Source organism: Lepidothrix coronata, unplaced genomic scaffold (genome assembly GCF_001604755.1).
Source record: "Lepidothrix coronata isolate B3197 unplaced genomic scaffold, Lepidothrix_coronata-1.0 Scaffold25, whole genome shotgun sequence".
NCBI lineage: Eukaryota > Metazoa > Chordata > Aves > Passeriformes > Pipridae > Lepidothrix > Lepidothrix coronata.
The window spans coordinates 1652553-1671850 of record NW_016690205.1 but is presented as its reverse complement, the minus strand read 5'-3'; the positions used below and the strand labels follow the sequence as shown (position 1 = coordinate 1671850).

Below are 19298 nucleotides of genomic sequence, written 5' to 3'. Positions count from 1 at the left end.
TGGGCACAGTTTAGTCTTGAGCAACAGAGGAAACAAAGAGAGACTATGACTCAGAGCAGCAGTCTCCCAGCCCAGCAGCTCCAGGGCAGCCAAATGTACTTTCCCTTATTAGGCCAGATCATGAAACCTCACTCATTTTGAGTTGTACCTAGTTCTGCAGGAGTATCACTGACTTTAAATGACCAACTTTTCAAGTGCCACTTGGCAGAGTGTAGCTCTGCCTCCAGCTTTGCTTCTTAAAAAGAACCCCATCAGTTGTAATTACATTTGACTCCACCTACTCTGACTAACATGGAATAGTATAACATGAATCAGGCTCCATTAGCAGCAGATGACATGTTTAAAAAGCTAGCACCTGTTTAACTTCCTGTAAATAGTACATTTTTAAGACTACAATCTTAATTTGTACAGTGCCACCTCAGCTAATGAGGTGGTTTTAATCTGGATTGTTTTAGTGGACTACTAAACAAAACCATCCAGAGACAGAGCCTCGTGCCTCCCAGACTTCCCTCAGAGCTCAGTTCTAAAAACCCAGAGCTGATTTTCCTCGATTTAAATATTTTTGTTACATGATGTCAGGGATGTGTGTCCTCAGCTGAAATGTAATCCTGCATGAGCAATATGTCACTGAAGTGAGTTCATGCAAGAATCATGCAGGCAGATGAACTTTCACACCTCTTCACTAGAATGCTTACAATGCTGCTCCCAAAGCTGGGGGAGCCAAAAGGCTACAAGACATTGTGTATTCTTACATGATGATGTTGACCATCAAAATGAAACTAAAAGAAGCATCACCCTTCTACCTACAACTAAGCAGACAGTTCACAGTCACACTGTTACTTCAAAAACACACGTTGCACTACAGTTTACATGTTATTTTAAAATAAAGAGTGACAGTTCTCAATGACTCTCAAACTGCCTCTTAAAACAGATTTTCAGATGGGTTTAAACCCAATTTCCAATCCCCTTTCATGATTCAGAGCATAGTTCAGTAAATAATCAATTGCCTTGAGTGGCTATATTGAAGTTTTCCTCTTACACTGTAAACCTGCTGTCAGGTAAAAAAAGATTTGTTAATTTTACAAATGCAAATCAAGGGTAACTTCTGGATTTTGGTTAGGAGCCCCTCCTCCCTTGCACTCCTTCTGCACTGGTCTGACTCTGCTGCTTTCATTTGACATGGATGTACCTGAAGTAGGTCTTATGGCCCTTCTTTAAGTGTAAGTCTCTAATCACTTAGAACAAAGTACTGCTTAAACTGTTCACAAAATGAGAGGAATCATATTGGGCCTATAAACACAGAGTGTGTGTCTGGCTGGAAATTCAGAAATACTGTTAATAAACAATTAATGACTTTGCAGAAGAAGTTAAGATACCGTAAATTTCTGTAAAACAACCGCAGTAGATACAGATCTCAATGTTATAAACATTTCTGTTACGTGGTGACTCCTGGGGAGGGAGGGAAATGCTAAGCCAAATTTCCTCCTGAGTCCATAGATGGGATACAGCAACAACATCAAAAGGGAGGAAGTGAATGAGGAAAGACACATTTTGGTCTTGGTGAGAAAGCAGTTGTCAGACTTCAACTACAACGCTGCTCTAACAAATCTCTGTGTTTAGAGGGTGTTTTTAAATCCAACTACTGCCTTTACATTTCCACCTTATAAAATCACAAGACTAAATTAGGCTTCCATATCATTTTATTTCCCTCTTAAAATATAGCATTGAAGTCCTGCACACATATAAATATCCCTACAGTTTCTTACACGTTTTCTATCCATCATTACTTAAAGTGCCCAACTGTGAACATTAAAAATAAAAACATTACTGTTAAGAGTGGCTATACTTATAAGAGGACTGGTATTCTGACAATGCAGGCCACTGATTTTACAAAAATCACCTGCAAAAGAATACAACCTAAACAACACGCATCAATATTAACCCTGAAGTAGTTTGGTTTTTTTCCCCACTCAGCTGATCTAAAAGCAATTAATGTACAGGGTTTATTTTTGAAACATGTCTTTTACATAGTGTAAGAATAAAGGATAAATGCATTACGTTCTTTCTAGCTCCCTCCTTTCCCCACAAAGTGTTTACTGTGTCCCAAGCTGCTACGTTGATTAAAACCAGTTGAAAAGAGCTCCGGAAATGCATGCAACTTAAAATTCACTTAAACACACTTTAAGTTATAAAGTCTGAGAGATCTGGATTTCAGCACATAGCTATGGTTCAGTTGGGTTATTAGATGTGTTTGTCGTAGTAGCCAGATTGGTAAACACTTCTTCCTTAGTTTCAGGCTGATGTCTTTCCATTTTGGTTTCCTCTTGAGCATTTTTATTACTGGTATCTCCCTTGCTCTTGACTACCACAGGTTCAATCTCCATGATTTCCTGTGGTGGCTTAGGCTCTGGACAATTTGGCTGAAGTCCATCAACAGGTTCTGGGACATCTTCTGCTTTCTGTTCAAGTTTTTCCAAAATGGTCTGGACCTTCCTTACACCATCTCTCCTGGCCTGGCGCACATCCGCGCGACCCTCAGGGTCCACTGAGTCTAGGGCTAGCAACTCTTTGGTCAAATACTCTTCAATCATCAAGTATTTTTTGTCAGTTTTCTTGCCTTCAAAGGAGTCGACTGCCTGCTCAAGCATTTGTACTTTCTCCAGGATTGCTTCCACTTTCAAAACACCAGGATGCTTTGGAGGTTCTCCTGTTTCCGTCGTCTTTGGCGGTGGCGGCGGCGCTTCTTCAGGAGGAGGCCTTTCCTGTGGGGGAGCAACCTTAGCAGGGGGAGGAGCCTTTTTCTCAGCTTTCTCTGCCATGGCTGGAGGCTTCTGGGGTGGTAGTTTAGGATCTGGTTCTTGGTGGGTGACCTGAATTGGGATATATGTTGACGGTGCCTCAGGTTCGGGCGGTGGGGCTGCCTTGTTCTCAGGCTTCGTTTCAGGCGCAGGGGGTGCTCTTGGTGGCTCTTGAGGAGGGACTTGTTGCTGAGAAACCTGGTGAGCAAGGCAAGTTTTGTGTTGAGACACAAAGCTCCTTATTTCCCTCTAAAGAACAAGTAACCTAACCCCCAGTTTTCTGTCCTCCTAGCAGTGCCATTTGCACACACGAGATGATTATTCATTCTTGTGCACTGCTGAATTTTACTGTTTTCAAAAACAGCACTGTGCTGAAAAGCATTTTCAAGCTATTGCAGACTACAGGCACAAATCAACTCTCACAAACATTAAACTTCAACACACCAAATCCTGCCTGTGCTCAATAAAATCAGCCCCATGAGCAGTTCTGTAAGACAGGATCTGACTGAAGTCAGTAAGACCTTTTGCAGCTGACAGCAGCACAGTCAAGATTTCATCCTGTGGGTCAATAATTGAGAGCTCACCTTTCTTGAAAAGCCAACATTTTGGGCTATTCTCATCCTGTTCCTATTTTCAGGGCATTCCTTTTTTTTTTGCTAGTGCTTATTTTTACTGATTTTATTTTTAGCGTATTTACATGCAGAGGTTACTGTGTCAATCTTATTACACTGGAGTGATTAGGGACAATCCTTGGGATTACTCCAGATCTATGGCATCAAATCAGAAACCTCTTGAAATTTGAGATTAGTTTTGAAATCTTAGCAGAAAACTGCATTTTGTGAGATCTGTGTTTTCCTTTCCCTGACACCTCCTTTACTTGTTTGTGCACATATACAAGGATTTTGAATGATGCCAAATCCAACTCTCATGGATTTAGATGGTTGAAATATCTACATTTTCTATATAATATTTATATTTATATCTAAAATATTTATATTTTATTTAAACCAAATAAGTAAGTGGCCTGCACTGACAACTTCTTACTGCTTTACCCATTGAACATAAAAATTTAGCAGGGAGCACAAACTCTCACCCACAAAAATAAATTAGCACTATGACCTAAAATATGCTATTTAACCTGAAGTCTTCCTTGTTTTGGGTTTTCAAATATATTAACCTAATTCTGCTCCTCTCATTTTTCTCTCCAGAGAGGAAATCAAGGCTTGTACACACCCACTTCCACACACTCACAGCTGTCTAATTCCCAGTAGTCTTTAACTGTAGTTTTACAGTTAACATGGAAAAAGTGTTTAATGAGCAACAGGTTGTACAACCAAGAGCATGCTTCAAGTCGGAAGAACAAAAAGCTCTAAGACTAGATTTTGCTGATCCTTTTTCTTCATAGCTAAAATGATTTTGTGCATCTGATGCTATCCCTAAATGGCTCTGAGACATCTGTGAAGTATATTTACATAGATGTCACAAATCCCATGGACCTGGTTTTCTTCTCATAAACATAATGCAACATCAGTGACCTCAGTGTAATTACACCAAATTATACTCTGACGAGAGAAGATCAAATCGTGTCTTAAATCACATTTCAGTGATCCAAAGACTCCACAGTCCTGAGAGGTGGAAAGGCAACTTGCTGCTAATGTTAATCTCAGTATCTCCCAGTGTTAATCTCAGTATCTCTCAGTCTGTTTAAATCTCGAAATGGAGACTGCTTTATGTGCTTTCATGTATGTGTTAGTACAAGCTCATTTTCCAGCTCTAGCCTAAAGTCCCTGGGAGGTGATTCCCTTCCCAGCTCTACGTACCTGGGGTCTGTCTACAACTGTCTGCACTCTGATGGGAGCTGGGGGCTGGATCTGGGTGGTAACTCTGGCTGGTGAACTCTCCCGACTCGAAGAGCCTCTCTGAGCCACCCTGAACGGAGACTGCGCCCGCGGCGCCTTGGGCTCCCTCTCCTCGGGCTGGATCTTGTGGAACACCGGCTGGTGGGCTTGGAACTCGCTCTGCTGGGCAGGGTAGTGTGTCTTCTGGGCCTGGTGGTAGGCTTGTGTCGGCTGACGGGGGAGATTTTCGTGGATCACAGGAATTGGAATATAACCACGAGGAAGCTGGTGGCTTCCTGCATTGGGTCTGCCAGAGGACTGAGGGGAAACTGTTGGAGAATCAGATGCTCCTGGAGGTTGAGGCTGCCATGAAAACAAAATCCATTAGTACATTTTAACCATTTTGTGCTCACAATACTTTTCATTTTCAAAGAGAAAAGAAGACAGTCATCATAGAAACTGAACTTGTGTTTCCAGCATGCAAGGGCTCCATTTCCCTGGTTTTTTGGCCAAGAGCCTCACTAGACAAACCACAGAAGTTGTGAGAGCATCATTAGAACAAGCAGAAACCTGAGCTACAGCATTCCCAGCCCTCAAATGAGCAGGGAGTGGATGCTCAGTCAGAATGTTTGCTGCTTTTGCATGGCTGTTCCTGTCTAAACCTGTCAAATTTGAGGTAAATTAAACTAAGCAAACAAAAATTCTAAGCTGGAGACAAAAATCAAACCCCAACAGAGGCACACAACGTTTTGACTTCTGATCCCACTCACACTAACAGATTCTGTATGTTTTGTTGGGGTTTTTATAAAGCATGTCACTAATTTGGTATCAGGCTATGGCAATACACATATGGCTAATGCCCCTTTTTCCCCCTCTCCTGGACCTTCCAGTACCTCAACCCCTTGGCACCAGCAGCAGGAGCTGCACTAGCTTAGACCTGCTGTTAGAAACAAGCACTGGGCTGAGCTGCTGCAGAATCCAGTTCTCAGCATGTTCAAGGTTGTGGGTCTGCAGTTTGTTCCCAGCTGCCTCCCACCTCCTGCTCTGCCAGTCCATCCCCTCACCCACTTTGCACCAGCCCCAGCAGCTGATTCCCTTCTGGGTGTGTGACACAGCTCAGTGAAAGGCCAGGTCAGACTGGAACTGGCACAGGAGAGGGCAGGACAACACAGCCAGAAGGCAAGAGAAGGGCAGGCAAGGCAGGAGAGAAGGGGAACAAGACCCCTCTTTCGGTGCTGGTGAACACTCAGCTGCCCACGAAACAGCAACCCTAAATAAACAACTGCTGGTTTGCATTATAGCCCCCAGCACTGGCACTACTGCTGGCCTTGCTGACACACAGCTTGCAGTCACCAACACAGGCTCTGCTCAGCTGGCACCATCACTGCACTGCCTAAGTTTGTCACATCAACTTCTGAGTCCTCTCTGGTATCTCTGAGGGTTTCAATAAGTGGCACAGAAGACACATTCCTGAAGCCACTCTGCAGACAACACAAAGCTTGGAAGCAGGAAAAGCTGGGCCTCTTGTCCTGGTGCTGCATGGACAAGGCATCGTTAGTCAAGACAGCTGAGAAACCTGCCAACAGGATTTTAATTACATTGTTCAGACTCCAAAAAAGTTTCAGACAAGATGGCACTACTGCTGAATTACAGACCTGATATGTTTTCAGCTTGGTGAAGGCTGAATTTCCTGCTCATCTTACTTTGAATAAAAATGAGGTTGGTATTTCCATGTGTTACAAGAATACCAATTTACTAGTTCTCCACAGAGAACAGGCCAACCAAAATCCTACCAGCTGAAACACAGAACAAGCAGGGTGACTTTTTTCAAATAAGTTCATAGTTTGAAAATATTTTCACATGCCACCGAAGGACAAAACCACCTTACAATTCACTTTCAAATCTGCTTTTATGTAAATCCATACTCTTTATACAACTGAAATATTAAATTAAGAACTTCTGAAGTGGCCTGGGTTGTTCGGTGACTGGATACTTTTATTTTTGTCTCTCCCACTTTGTTCACTTTGGCTCATGGTGCAGAACACAAGAGACTTGTCTTTATCCTCTACTTGTGAGGGAACCTGTATAACCCCTGAACACCCCTCCCCTGCTGCAGGACCTGCTCAGCTTGGAGGCTGCTTTTTGCAGAAGTCCTTCACATGCATTTATCTCTGCAGAACCACTCCAGAGTGGAAGCAGGTGACTCTACAAAACCCAGACACATTTATGCCGCCGTGACTGCGCAACTTTTGCATTTTAATACTGGGAAAGCATCGGGAAAATGCAATCCCATGGCAAGTCTGGCTTTTCTGAAGGATCAACTCCCCGTGTGACACTGAGGCCACAGAGGCTGCGGGCGCAGAGCGGAGCCAGCCCGCGGTGCCGCGGTTACCTCGGGTCCGTGTGCTGCCGGTGCCGCAGCTGCCGTTGTCTGTCCACACTGTTTATCCGCCTGGGCGGCCTCCGCCGGGCCCCGAGCGGGGGACTCGGGGCTGGAATAGGCCCCTCGGAGCGGTGGCTGTGCCTGCACCGTGCTGGGCACAGCTTCTGCCTTGTACCTCTGCGCCCCGGGCTGCGGGGCCGAGAAGCACGGGTGCTGCTGCCTGCCGTCCAGGCCCTCGTGGATGACGGGAATGGGGATGTAGCCGGCCCGGAGCTTGGGGTATCCCATGTTTCCTTCTCTTGCCGGCGGCTGCCTGGGGCTGTCGCGAGACGGGCCGTTTGCTGATGACTGGCCTTCCTGGAAGTTAAAAACATCACACGGTGTTTATTGGTAGTTCAGTAAAGCCGGTAAGAAAAAGCTGCCTGAAGGTCTGTCCTAAAAGCAGCATCAGCTGCATATGAGGAGGAGCTGAGACCTCTCAGGCCTGTGCCGGGCAGCGAACAGCAGGTGCTAACTCTGCAGGCAGCAGAAGAGAGGAAGCTAAAAAATCTGCTCATGCGTGGGGCCTTCAGCCCCACTTCTCATAAATACTAACTTGGACTTTAAAACACCTGCCTAACTGCAAGATTTCTTATTTAGCATGCATTTATAGCTTTCAGCCATCAGCCCACCCTCTTCAGGTGGAGCTCATCCAATTCAAACAAGAGGTATTTCCTTAGCACCTCTCAGAACACATCTGTGCTGCAGATAACATCTGAAAGGACATTTTCAAGGAAGACTAATCCCATCAGAAACACAATCTTGTTGGTATTGTTCTTCCCCCAGCTAATTGAAGAGATACTGACCCTGCACACTGAAGAACATAATCACTTCCAGCCAAGGGAGGATTCGGTTCAGTAAATATTGAGGGAGAGGGGAGGGGAAGACAGGACAGCCTAACAAAGAGGAAAAGGCTGAAAAGCAAGATGAAAAAATCCCTGCGTTGTCTGAGTGGGCTCACTGGACAATGTCAAAGCCCTGGCAAGGGTGGAAGTGGTTTGTACTCAGAGCCTTCACAAGTCCTCTAGTAAGTTCTTCCTGCATTGGTCATTCTATTTTGAGACCCCACGAGGGCCAAGTTCCAGATGTATCTCTAAGTCAGATCATATAACAAGAACCTCTGTCATTCAGAGGGTAATGTCATTATTCAGTAAGAGGAGAATTTAATAAGGGGACATATGGTGCAAGTGTTGGAAACCCTATTTTTAAAGAGTTGTTTAAGCTGTAAAAACATTTCATGTTGCTTCTGTACGCGTTAATATACCAATTCATTAGGAATTAACTATTTTACCAACCGGATTATCAGTGTTCTTTCTATATGACAGTATCCCCTTAAAAAGCAATTTCTGAGAATTCCTGTAAGCAATGAAACTTCAGAGAATAAAGGCTATTATTTAGGGAAACTAATAAAGATAAAAAACAGGGAAAGGAACAAGTTCAAAGTTTTAGTCCCGATGCTCCACTTCCTTTTACTCATTAAAAAAAAACCTCCACAAAGGAAGAATTCTGGAAGAGGCACAGAGGAGAGCCAGGCCTAGAAAGTTCGCACGGAGCAGCAATCTGAAGTTGGCTTTCCCAGCTGCAGAACAAGGATGATCTCATGCCAAGGTCTGCACCGGGATCCACCGCCGACAGATGAGTCATTTTAAATTCACCCTACCAGGAAACCACGTTCCTCTGCTCAACACAGGCTGTCCAGGGGCTTTCAGAACCCCACACACCAACAAACATGTGCTTGTTCACCTCCCACCGGCACAACCCCGCACCCAGAGCCCTCCCGGCAGCCTCCTCTCCCGGGACCCGCAGGGACGTGCGGTTACGTCAGCAAACTGCATCTGCAGGAAAATAAATGTGAGGTGTGCTCAGCTGACAACAATGCGAGGCCAAGCCAAGTGTCCACAGGGCGAGCTGGGAGGGAGACTGATGATTCCACAGTGGGAAGAAGCACCTTGGTGCTCCGAGCTGACTCCAGGCATTCTGTGCCCAGCCTGCACCAGCTGCTCTGCACAGTCTCCCTGACGAGTAACCCGAGCATTCCCCAGCCACCCCCACTACAGCCACAGCTCCCACTGCTATAAAAAGGAGATTCCCTCACTTCCAGTGTCTCTGTGGGAAGGGTCGGTGCTGGGAAGGGTTTAGGAGCTGGGTGGGCCAGGAGCACCTGCAGATGGCCTGACATGAGAAGGCTGTCAGCCAAACCAGCTCCACTCCACCTGGGTGTAGAGAGCTCAGGATTAGTTGTCAGCTCCTCTCTGGGTATTTTGGGGGTCTGCAGTGTTTTGAACGGCTTCATTTGGGGATAAGACCTCCAATCACCTGGAATAATCCACAGTGGTAAATCATTGCCAAGGATTCAACATGGACAGTGTCCATCCCCCCACCCAGAGTCCAACCACGGGCTTCCCCTTCCATGTCTTCATGTTCAGACCTGCGAGGCTGCCCTTGTTTTGAACCTGCCTAGCAATCTGAGAAATCTGCCACAGCAACTTAAGCCCTGGTAAGAAATACAAAAGCAGCAGCCCAGAACCAAACCAAAATCAGGTTGGACTGCTTTTCCAAACCATTCATCTCACACCTGAAGTAAAACTTCAGTTTTACTTCACCCGCCCACTTTATTGGATGGGTTTGGTGTGGTTGGTTTTTGTTGTTGTCTTTGGGGTTGTTTTGTTTTTGAATGGAAACAATGGCCCTTCTAAGAGCCACAGCATAAACTATACTCCAGTAACTTCTCACATATTCTCACAGCTTCAGACAACCTGTGCTGCCTCTGTGGAAAGTTAGTATAGAGTTGGTCCTTTGCCTCAGGGTTTTTTTGCCCTGTAGTCAGGTCTAACCACAGAGCAATGCCTCTTACCCGTGCAGTCATACTGGAGCAGCCCTCAGTGAAGGTACAAATGCAGTGTCCTTGTTTTCCCCACCATTAGTAGCTCTGAGGCAGAGATCAGGTTCAGAAAAGGTGCTCTCATCACAATTGCTCTTCCTGATCTACATTGTTCCCTTCAACACTTAATTAATAGTTAACTCCGTAAACAGTTGCTTACATTAGCCAGTTTGTATCACCACATCTTAAACATTCCTGGTCATTTTTTCTCCATTCCCACTGTCATACAATCACAAACATGGGCAATCCATGTACTCTGCACCACGGCCAAAGACTACCAAGGCCTTGGGTTCAGGTAGATGCTGCCAGTGGTTTTTAGTGACAATCCTACACAACAGTGAGTAGGAGCAGATCCCAGTACCCCCATGGCCAGGCTTTCAGCCCAAGCAGTTCTGTTTTGAGCAAGGGAGTCTGTGTTTCCAGCCTGGACAAACAGGTTCTGGAACACTGCAGGAGAAGCTCAGGTGTGCCTGGGGACAGTGTGCAAGGGGGAGGAATGGAATCAAGCTCTGGAAAAATCCCATCATCACACTACAGAGAAAAAAATTCATGGATTCGCTCTGAATGCTTTAATTTGTATTTTAGAACACAGCCAGCACAAAGAAAAAAAAAAAAAAAAAGCCATTTTTTCGTTTTATTTGCCTTCTATCACATACAGTTCTTGCTTGTTATATTAACAAACATGTTATCTGGAAAAGTCCAGAGCTCACATTGAACACAAACCTGCACAAAGAGAGAAATGTGTAATAAAGCAATGTTTACACATAAAAAACAGGAACCCAATTCAGGTTTCTGCATTAAAACAAACTGAAGTAAAATTCCTCTGCTCTCATCTAAACAAACAATAAATTCCTTAATAACGAAGCTGAGAGTAGCTACAAGCAGCAGAGGATCAATCAATTTTCAGTAAGCAGCAGGACTGAGTACCAGCACTGCAGCAATCCCAGCTCTGATCACACACTTCACTTACATTTAACAGACAGTCTCCCCAAAAAGTGGGGAGCACAGAAATGCAAGAAAACCTCCCTTGAGCAGCTGAGACATTTTGACAACAGTCCCAGTCTACATTTCAGGGAGCCTGCAATACCGCCAGGAACTCAAACCCAATCCACCATTTGAGGAGGTGCTGAGGGAAGAGTCCTCCCATCCAGTCCAACGGGAGCGTTTTGGCCCAGCTGTGAGGGGCAGCTGAGCCACGCTGGGATTTCTGCTCCGGGAATGACAGCGCTCCCACCTCTCGGGACCAGGACGTTTCTGTTGTCAGGCCATCACCACGATAAATAAAGGTGCAGCCAGCACGGGTTGTGCAACTGGAAAAAAACACTTCATACCCCTACATCCTTCTCTTGGCTTCCCATGGGAAGGGCATGCTCAGAACTGACACTAAAATCCTCCGACTTGCCCGGATTTTAAGTGAGTTCTGAAACCGCGAGCCATTGGAAGGAAAAAAAGCGACAGCAAGAGAAAAAACAGCGTTGAAACAGAATTCCTAATACAGCTGCACTATCTGGAGTGGATAATGGCAGAACTCCCAGTGTGCCCCAGTGACTGCTCAAGTGTTATTCCAGACTGAAACACAGAAACCTGCAAATTCACTCACTGCTTATGCCAACAAATTGCCATTGGAGTTTTCCAGGTGGCTGTACCAATCAAATTAAATTTGTCAAAATATTCTGTGTGCATGCTAGATGACTTGAATAGTTGTACTGAACTCAGAATCTCCCTTTTGAGACTCTTTACATAATGCATTTTTCATTCCCCTTATACTAAAACGGTCTACAAGATAAAGTTTAAAAGCAAGTTTTGCTGCCATCGCACTCTTGCATTTTTCTTAACCTGCATGGGTGTTATTTGCAGTACAAGTCAGTTCTCTAAAGCATCTGTGTATTATACACACATGTAGCACCTCCGTAGCTCTTGCAGAGCAGCAGTGCAAGTATTTAAATTGCACCTGTTTTGTAAATATTATCTAGAGCAAAGGAAAAACAGAATTTACCAACATTGCCAAGAGATTAAAGATCTTTCTGTAAGCAAACAGAGGGTCTGCTGACTTCAGTGGTCCTGAACTTGTAAGCTGCTGCTGTGGAGTACTATGCAAACAGAAGTATTCTAGTTGCTCAAATGACTGAGAAAATGCTAATACCTGATAAAAATCTAACTTCAGAACACATTTTCCATGATATTAAACCCAGATCCTAAGTATTTAGGAAGAAGGGAATAGCACGATTCTGTTCTTTCACATCCAAATACAACAACATAACTAAAATGAGTGACTGAAATACAACAGCCACGTTTCCTTTGCACACATGCTCAAATATATTTTTTATCAGAAATTACCATGAATAACCAGAAAAACCAGTAGTACCCAATATTAAAATTTAAGAATGACGTATCAATTCTATTTATAAAAAAAAAACAAACACACAAACAAAACAACGTTTTGTCACAGAAAGGCAAAACTAAGCACTAGAATTGGATTCCATATCCATTTGTATTTTACTTCTGGTCAGACCTTTTTTCCTTCTCTGTTGTGTTAACTAAGCAAAAGTACTACACTAGCTTTGCTATCAATAAGAGATCAGCATATCCAAGTATTTCTAAGAAGTTTCTCACCAGTGCTTTGTATTTGAACATATTAATAGCACAACATTAGCACGAAGTAGGTTTTATTAACAGTGCCCAGATAACTACACAAATTGGAAGGTGCAGAGTGATCTGCTCTCAGTGCCGACTCCAAACTTCAGCTGCTGAGGACTTTTGCATTCTCACCCTTTTACTCACAATTTGTGCTTAAATATATGGACTGAGCACACAGGCATTTGAGCAAGATATCATTAGCTAATGACTGAAGGAAAGCATGAATAAGCTGAGTTGCATGAGCTGTCTCAGTAGAACTTCGTGTCAGTCGCATCATGTAACCCAATTACAGGCCAAGCTGCTTTTGATGTTCCACTTGGTGAATGCTGAGTTTTTATTTCCTAACATACACATGTGTAGGCAAATAGGCCTTTTGTTCCCTCTTGTAATTATTGGGTTGTATTATCCAAGTATTACATTAACATGTGCTCTGACTGAGGAAGGCCAGCGATGCCATCAGGAATAAATAAACACTATTGGAAACAAAAGGAAAAACCTAATCCTAAGCTTTTCAGCACAGAGAGCCTGGAGCAAACACACTGGCCATCTTGCAGATCAATCTTGTTGCAGGAACAAAAAAGGTTCTCTTTTGATCTCTAAGATGATTCTGAAGCTAAAACACCTCGGTGCTGACATGACATCACCTGCCTTTTGTGCACAGAAAGCACCTGATGGGCCAAACTGAACATGTTTGAGAAAGAAGCAATGACTGCTACAAGGAGCAGAGCACTCTTAGGAGAGCTGGAATCACCACCCACCCTGTCAGCTTTAATGGGCAGGGTTAAAGAAAAGCCCTTTAGAGGACTAACAGAGATATCCTTGTCAAGGGCAATGAGAATGACACACTTCATTCAGTTATTCCTGTTCACTGCCTGCTTGCCTAAGAAGCAGGTAGTCAACCTGCTGCCTTCCTATTAGCTGTGAACCAGAAATCTGGAATACAGGAGAAAGTACAAGTCTCAAGAATTAGCAAGACAATGCCTCATTAAAAAAACGAGGATAAATAAATAATGGCTGAAGAGAGGGCTGTGGATTTCACAGTTTATAGTCAGGGTCCACCTTTGCATCTAAAATCTCATTTTGCGAGCAGCATTTCTGTGACTTCACTTCCTTAAACATCAGTTTTCCAACACTAAAACCACTTGCTACACTGCACCTCATTTATTAATCATAAGGCTTTGCCATCAGCCATAAAAAACACACTTTTGTGCTACCTGACCTACTGGGTGATGCCAGACAAGTTGCTTACCCAACACATGCCTGATTTTCCTGTCTGTAAAACCAAGAAGGAAAAATAATCAAACCAACAGCTTCTGCAACATATTTAAGATACAGCATTTTTCCTTCTGTCTGTAATTAAATAACGTGATCTGTGTGAACAAGCCATTTCTTCTAATTTACATTTACCTTTAACTTGGCGTGAAGAGAGACCACAGATGCCCCAGAAAGCTCTGGAGACAGAGCTTACCTAGGCTGTGATACTGTCTATACACCCCACAGCATATTGGGCTGTTACCTGCCTTATCACAGTTCCAGTGGGAACAACTCTATTTTTGCCATGTGATTATGGAAAAATCCTGCCTGTGTATACAAGTGTTAAAAATATGATTCCTAGGCAAGAATGCTGCCACCTGGCACAAGTAGTCTTCCTTTGTCCTTTAGATAAGAGGCACACAGTGCCAGGAGTTCCACAGAACTCTGCAATACCTCCTTTGCTTTACCTCTTGCATGATTGCCCAGACACTGCCATGATCTCCAGCGTGATTTCTTCACGTTCCTGTCTCTTACTTCCGATTCGATCCACCTCTTGTTTTCAGATTAACTGATATTCCCATAAATTAACTTCCTGCTCACCATGTAAAGGGGGGGGCTTTAAATAACTACACAGAGCAGCTGCAGGGAATCTGGACAGAGCCAGTCACAATCCTCCAAAAATCCCCTACTGAAAATTTTGCCACTGCTCCACATTATGCCTTTTATACGCAGTACCTTTTCAACCCAGTGACTAACTTGCTAACCTGACAGAGAGCACATCAGCATTAGTAATGCGAAGCACTGCAGGTAGGAGAAGCCTTAATTGCCAGCTAAGCCAGCCTCACATTCCCTTCCCCTGATGTGAAGCACTGCCAGAGATGCAGTTGCAGAGAGGCCGGACTGAACCCCCGGCGCAATTTCTAATTTGGGCTCCCAAGAATTGTTCGCTCAACTCGAACGTGAGAAGTCAGTGCTCAAAAATAAATTCACCACTAAAGAGATGAGAATTGAGTGACTTAAGGCTTATTTGGGGCAGCAGAGAGAAAAGAGCCGCAACAGCCAGGAAGGGGGAGGATGGAAACTTAGGTGTAGTTAGTTGTTCCCCAAACACCAATGAAGCACCAGTGGGAGGGTAAGATGGCTCCTTCTCCCTTTGTTCAGGCCTGTGCAGTCCTCGTTGCAAGCAATACATAGATCATAGATCACTTTTATGGCTGTGGGCCTGGCTGCTCCAGCTTTTATCTCAAACCCAAGGCACCAGCGAGCTATCGATCACTGCAATATCCGTCCAGCAAAGCTCAGCACAGTCAATTCCTTTGCTCTATTTTTAGCTGCATTTATTGCATGGGGAAACAACACATAGAAGGGGCATTAATAAATACCCATACAAGCCTTGGTTTTGTTTTCTTCTTTAAATGTAATCTATTTTTTTCAACATTTTAAGGAACATCAAGTTAACAGTTTAACATTATAAGACAATCTTGTAGGAAGTATGCACAGCTGTGATGCCCCAAGTTAATACAAAAAATAACAATAGATAAGCATAGGAAATCAGTAATTCTACCAAAGGAAAAAAGGAAGAGTGACATGGGTATAAAACATGCTTTCAGTAAAAGTATGTATATACATGCTTCACAGTATTGATTGTACCTTACTCATCAAATGTCTTACTGTTAACTAATCAGGCACTTGAAAGAAAATCAGTAGTTTAGCAAGAAGTTTCATTAATAAGTGGGTTTTGGTCATTTGCAAAGTTGTGCCTTATTTCTCACTGGAGCAGTAAGAGATTTTTCTCCCCTTTCTCAGGAAGGTCTCCCTAATTCAGCCTTACACTGCAATGATTTCTTTCAAGTAACAGGCAAACGTGCAGAGGAAGAACACCCATCCTTCATGTGGGTAAAAAAAGGCCAGACTGAATGAGAAAATTACAGAGTCAGCTGAATTCACAAATGCATCTAAACTACAGAGTTAAATGCAAAATCGAGGTCTGGTTTCGTTGGTTTAAAATGACTCTGTCATGGGTTAAAATTTCAAAGGAGCCACTTCAACTTTTACCTGATTATGTCTCTGGCACAGATTGCTGCAGTCAGCATGGCTACACTGATGTTAAGCCTGGAGTAAGTGAGAAGACCAGGATCAAGCACTTGGGAACACCAGGACTTCACTCTGATACTGCCTCAGCTGTACTACTAAGCTAGAAAAGCTCAGTTAGCTCTAGATCTGTGCTCCATTCATTGCCCACATCCAGTGTAATACCTCATTTTGTTGCCAAAAATCTCTAAAGAAAGAACAAATACTCACAGAGAGGATATTGGTAGATACAGTGTAAGACCACCTTAAAGGTGATAAAAAAATTCAAGTTTCACTGTCTGATTTCAGTGAAAGTGAAGCAATAAAGTCAGTACAAGTTTGATCCTTGTAAAGGTAAGTGAAGTCTGACACATGCAATCAGGTTTTGTCATTCTCAAATCACTTCTAAAAGCCACAAGTTCTCATTTGAGCTAGACTGAGAACGAAGGAAAACAGGAAACTCTTCCCATCTAGTCTCTCCTTCTGCCTGCATCTCTGGTTTTGTCCTTGTTTAGGTATGAACAAAAGCCTAATGTCTTCAAAAATCATTGCTGGATTTTGAATTCACTGTCAGTGGGTAATTTGTCTTCTTTGGCACTGCCTAGCTAAGAAAACATTATTTAGGAAGAGACATAGCTTCCTCAGGCTTGATTCTATGATTCTGTTGCTAAATAGTACCTGTCCTCATGAAATTTACTGATACTAAATCTAAATTTCAGGAATTGTCCATGAATTCCAGCAGATATACTTAACTCAGGGCTCTGACAAATGGCTGGGTGAGAGGAGCTACACACAGTTTCTATCACCATAAACTGGAGGGTTTTTTCTTTGAACATTAGACAGCAACTCTCAAAAATCAGCAGTTTTCCATATTCATCTCTGGAGGCGTTTCTGTCTCTCACTGAACAAACCCAAAGCATACACACTTTTTCCAAACAAGAAAATTTGTTACTTCTTTCTATAAGCAAGAATGTGTATTCCACAAAAGCTGCTCAAAAGCAGGTGCAATTTTTTGTATCTGTGACAACCCTTTCAAGTTGACAAAAGAGGCACTTTTCATTACCACAAATTTCACATGAGATAGGGTGAAAATTTGCTTTGTTTCAGGCACCCACTCAAGCAGAGAACTGACCCATCAGAGAACTTCCAGTCACTTCACACAATTATCAAAAGCAGCTTAAATGCCACTGTTCTGTTAAATGGGTTAGTCTCAAGTGGTATTTCTGTAACAAAAGCCCTTGAGTAAACAGCACACTTTCCTTCTCAAGTATGTTTTATGGTTATAAAAACCCACATTATTTATTATTTTTATTGCCATAAGAGTCAATGTTAACAGGTGCCCCATTAGAGCCGGAAGATGGTGCCTCCAAAGAGGACATAAAGCACTTTTTCCTATGATAATATGATTATTGAGACTAGCAGAGTACATTTTCCTAAGACCTCTTTGCATTATTACTAGAATCTATAGACCAAACGAGCTAGCACTTAAAGAGCTGAAAAGAGGGTTAATCTGTGACAGAGAAGTCCGTCCCTTTCTTTCCAGTGCCAGCTGCTCTCACACCGAGCTTTCAGTCACGGCCCGCGCTCACAAACCGAGCAATTACTATTTTAAGAAACATTAGGTTCTTAAAATAATTAACACTTCTTGAGCGCCTCGCAAGGCTGCAAGAGAAAGAGTTGCGGCAGGTCCGTCGCATCCCGCAGCCCCCTCCGCACGGGCAGTGAAGCCGCACCGGGGGCTGCGCAGCCCCTCGGCCCTTCCACAGCCCCCTGGACCCTCCACAGCCCCCCCAGACCCTTCCACAGCCCCTCGGCTCTTCCACAGCCCCCTGGTCTCTCCACAGCGCCCCCGGGCCCTTCCACAGCCCCCCCTCGGTCCCTCCCCGGCGGGCTCCGGGCCAGCCCCGCGGAGCGCCCGGGACGTGGCAGAGCCCCTTCCCGGGGGAATTCGGGCAGGGCAGGGGAGCCGGGCAGCCCGGCGTGCCCGGGCATAGGCGGTGCTGCCCGTGGAGGAGCGCACCGAGACCCCGGGGGAATTGCCTTCCCACCGGGCAACTCCTACTCCGCTCAAGTTTCCAGCACTTTCTGCCCGCAGCCGTCGCGCTGTTGGGTCAGAGGGCTGTAATCCCCGAAGGAACGGGCTGTGTTCCCCAAAACCAGGAGAACTACTTGACCCGAAAGGGTCATTCCTCGGGGCCCCGGCAAAATCCCGGCCGCTCTCCCCTCCGCGTTTCTCCTTCCATGGACATATTTGGAGTGAGATGCGGCTTTTCCCTGAGCGTGCTTCGGGAACGAAACCGGAGCGGGCAGCGGCTCGGAGAGTTTGGGACCAGGGACAAGAAAAAGGGGGGAGAAAAATAATTAAAAAAGAAAAAAAGAAAAAATAGGAAGAAAAACGAAACTTAACCAGAGTCTATGATCGTTGTTTTTGTTTGTTTGTGGGTTTTTTGTTTGGTTGGTTTTTTTAAAGGCATTCACCATTTGGGCTGTTTCACAGCTGAAAAATAAATCAGGTTCTCCTCTCCGCTGGCAGCCCGGGTGGACTTCACCAACTTTAAATAAACACTCCGGGGCCGAGGTATCGAATGATTTAACGCACGGAAAAGGGACTGCAGTGCGTCAGAGACAAAAGGCAGCTCCTGCCCTCCCCGCATCGCCCCGCGCGGGGGGAGCGCGGCCCCCGCACCCCGCAGTGCCCCCCGGGACCCCCGGCCCGGCCACCCCGTCCCGCCGTACCTGCGGCGCTGCCCGCAGGCGCGGGTCGCTCCAGGTGGTGGTGCGGCTGTTGTGATCCACGAAGAAGGGCCATCCCGTCTGCGGGTCGATCTTGATCTCCCAGCCGGGCGGCAGCGGCTCGGCGCTGCCCTCCATCTGCGGCGGCGGCGGGGTCTGCGCGGCCGCGCTCATGGCCGGGCGGTGCGGGCACAGTGCGGGGCGGGGGCCGGGCCCGCGCCTTTATCCGGCGGGGGCCGGGGCGGGGGCGCGGGGCTGGAACTGTCTGGAAACGGCGGCGCGGGGGGCGGCGGCGGGGGAGGGACGAGGGGCGGGACGCGGAGGAGGAGGAGGAGGAGAAGGAGGGCGGGGGACGGCGGAGGAGCCGCCGGCTGGAAACTTCTGGTTGTGTCCAGCAGTGCCCGGCGGACCCCCGGGGTACCGGGAACGGCGCCCTGGGAACGCCCTGGGAGCCGCAGCCGCGTCCCGGCCCCGCAGGCGTCCCCAGGCGCGTCCCGGGACGGCGCTCCCGGTTCTCCGGGCAGGGCAGGGAGTTCTCCGGGCGCGGGCTCCGCGGGGTGAATGTGCCAGCCCGAGCTGCCGTCCTGCCCTGCCCGGGCCGGGCCGCCCCCCGAGCCCCGCACGGCACAGCCCATCCCTGGGGAAACCCTCCGGCACCGCTCGCA

General features: G+C 45.6%; 1 protein-coding gene across 1 annotated transcript; it reads right to left on the bottom strand.

Moving 5' to 3' along the window:
• Positions 1-1685: 1685 nt before the first annotated feature.
• On the bottom strand, positions 1686-18814 carry BAG3 (BCL2 associated athanogene 3). Its single transcript, XM_017809182.1, has 4 exons — positions 18637-18814; positions 7029-7376; positions 4619-4999; positions 1686-2996 (listed from the first exon to the last, which is right to left on the bottom strand). Exons 1-4 carry the CDS (start codon positions 18805-18807, stop codon positions 2223-2225), a joined length of 1674 nt encoding a protein of 557 aa, XP_017664671.1. The 5' UTR covers positions 18808-18814; the 3' UTR covers positions 1686-2222.
• Positions 18815-19298: the final 484 nt, after the last annotated feature.

Coding starts and splice junctions, on each gene's coding strand:
- BAG3 (XM_017809182.1), bottom strand. CDS start 18,807: ATGAGCGCGGCCGCGCAGACCCCGCCGCCGCCGCAGATGGAGGGCAGC. Junction 7,377..18,636: donor GCCTGCGGGCAGCGCCGCAG/GTACGGCGGGAC, acceptor TTTAACTTCCAG/GAAGGCCAGTCATCAGCAAA. Junction 5,000..7,028: donor CGGCAGCACACGGACCCGAG/GTAACCGCGGCA, acceptor TTTTCATGGCAG/CCTCAACCTCCAGGAGCATC.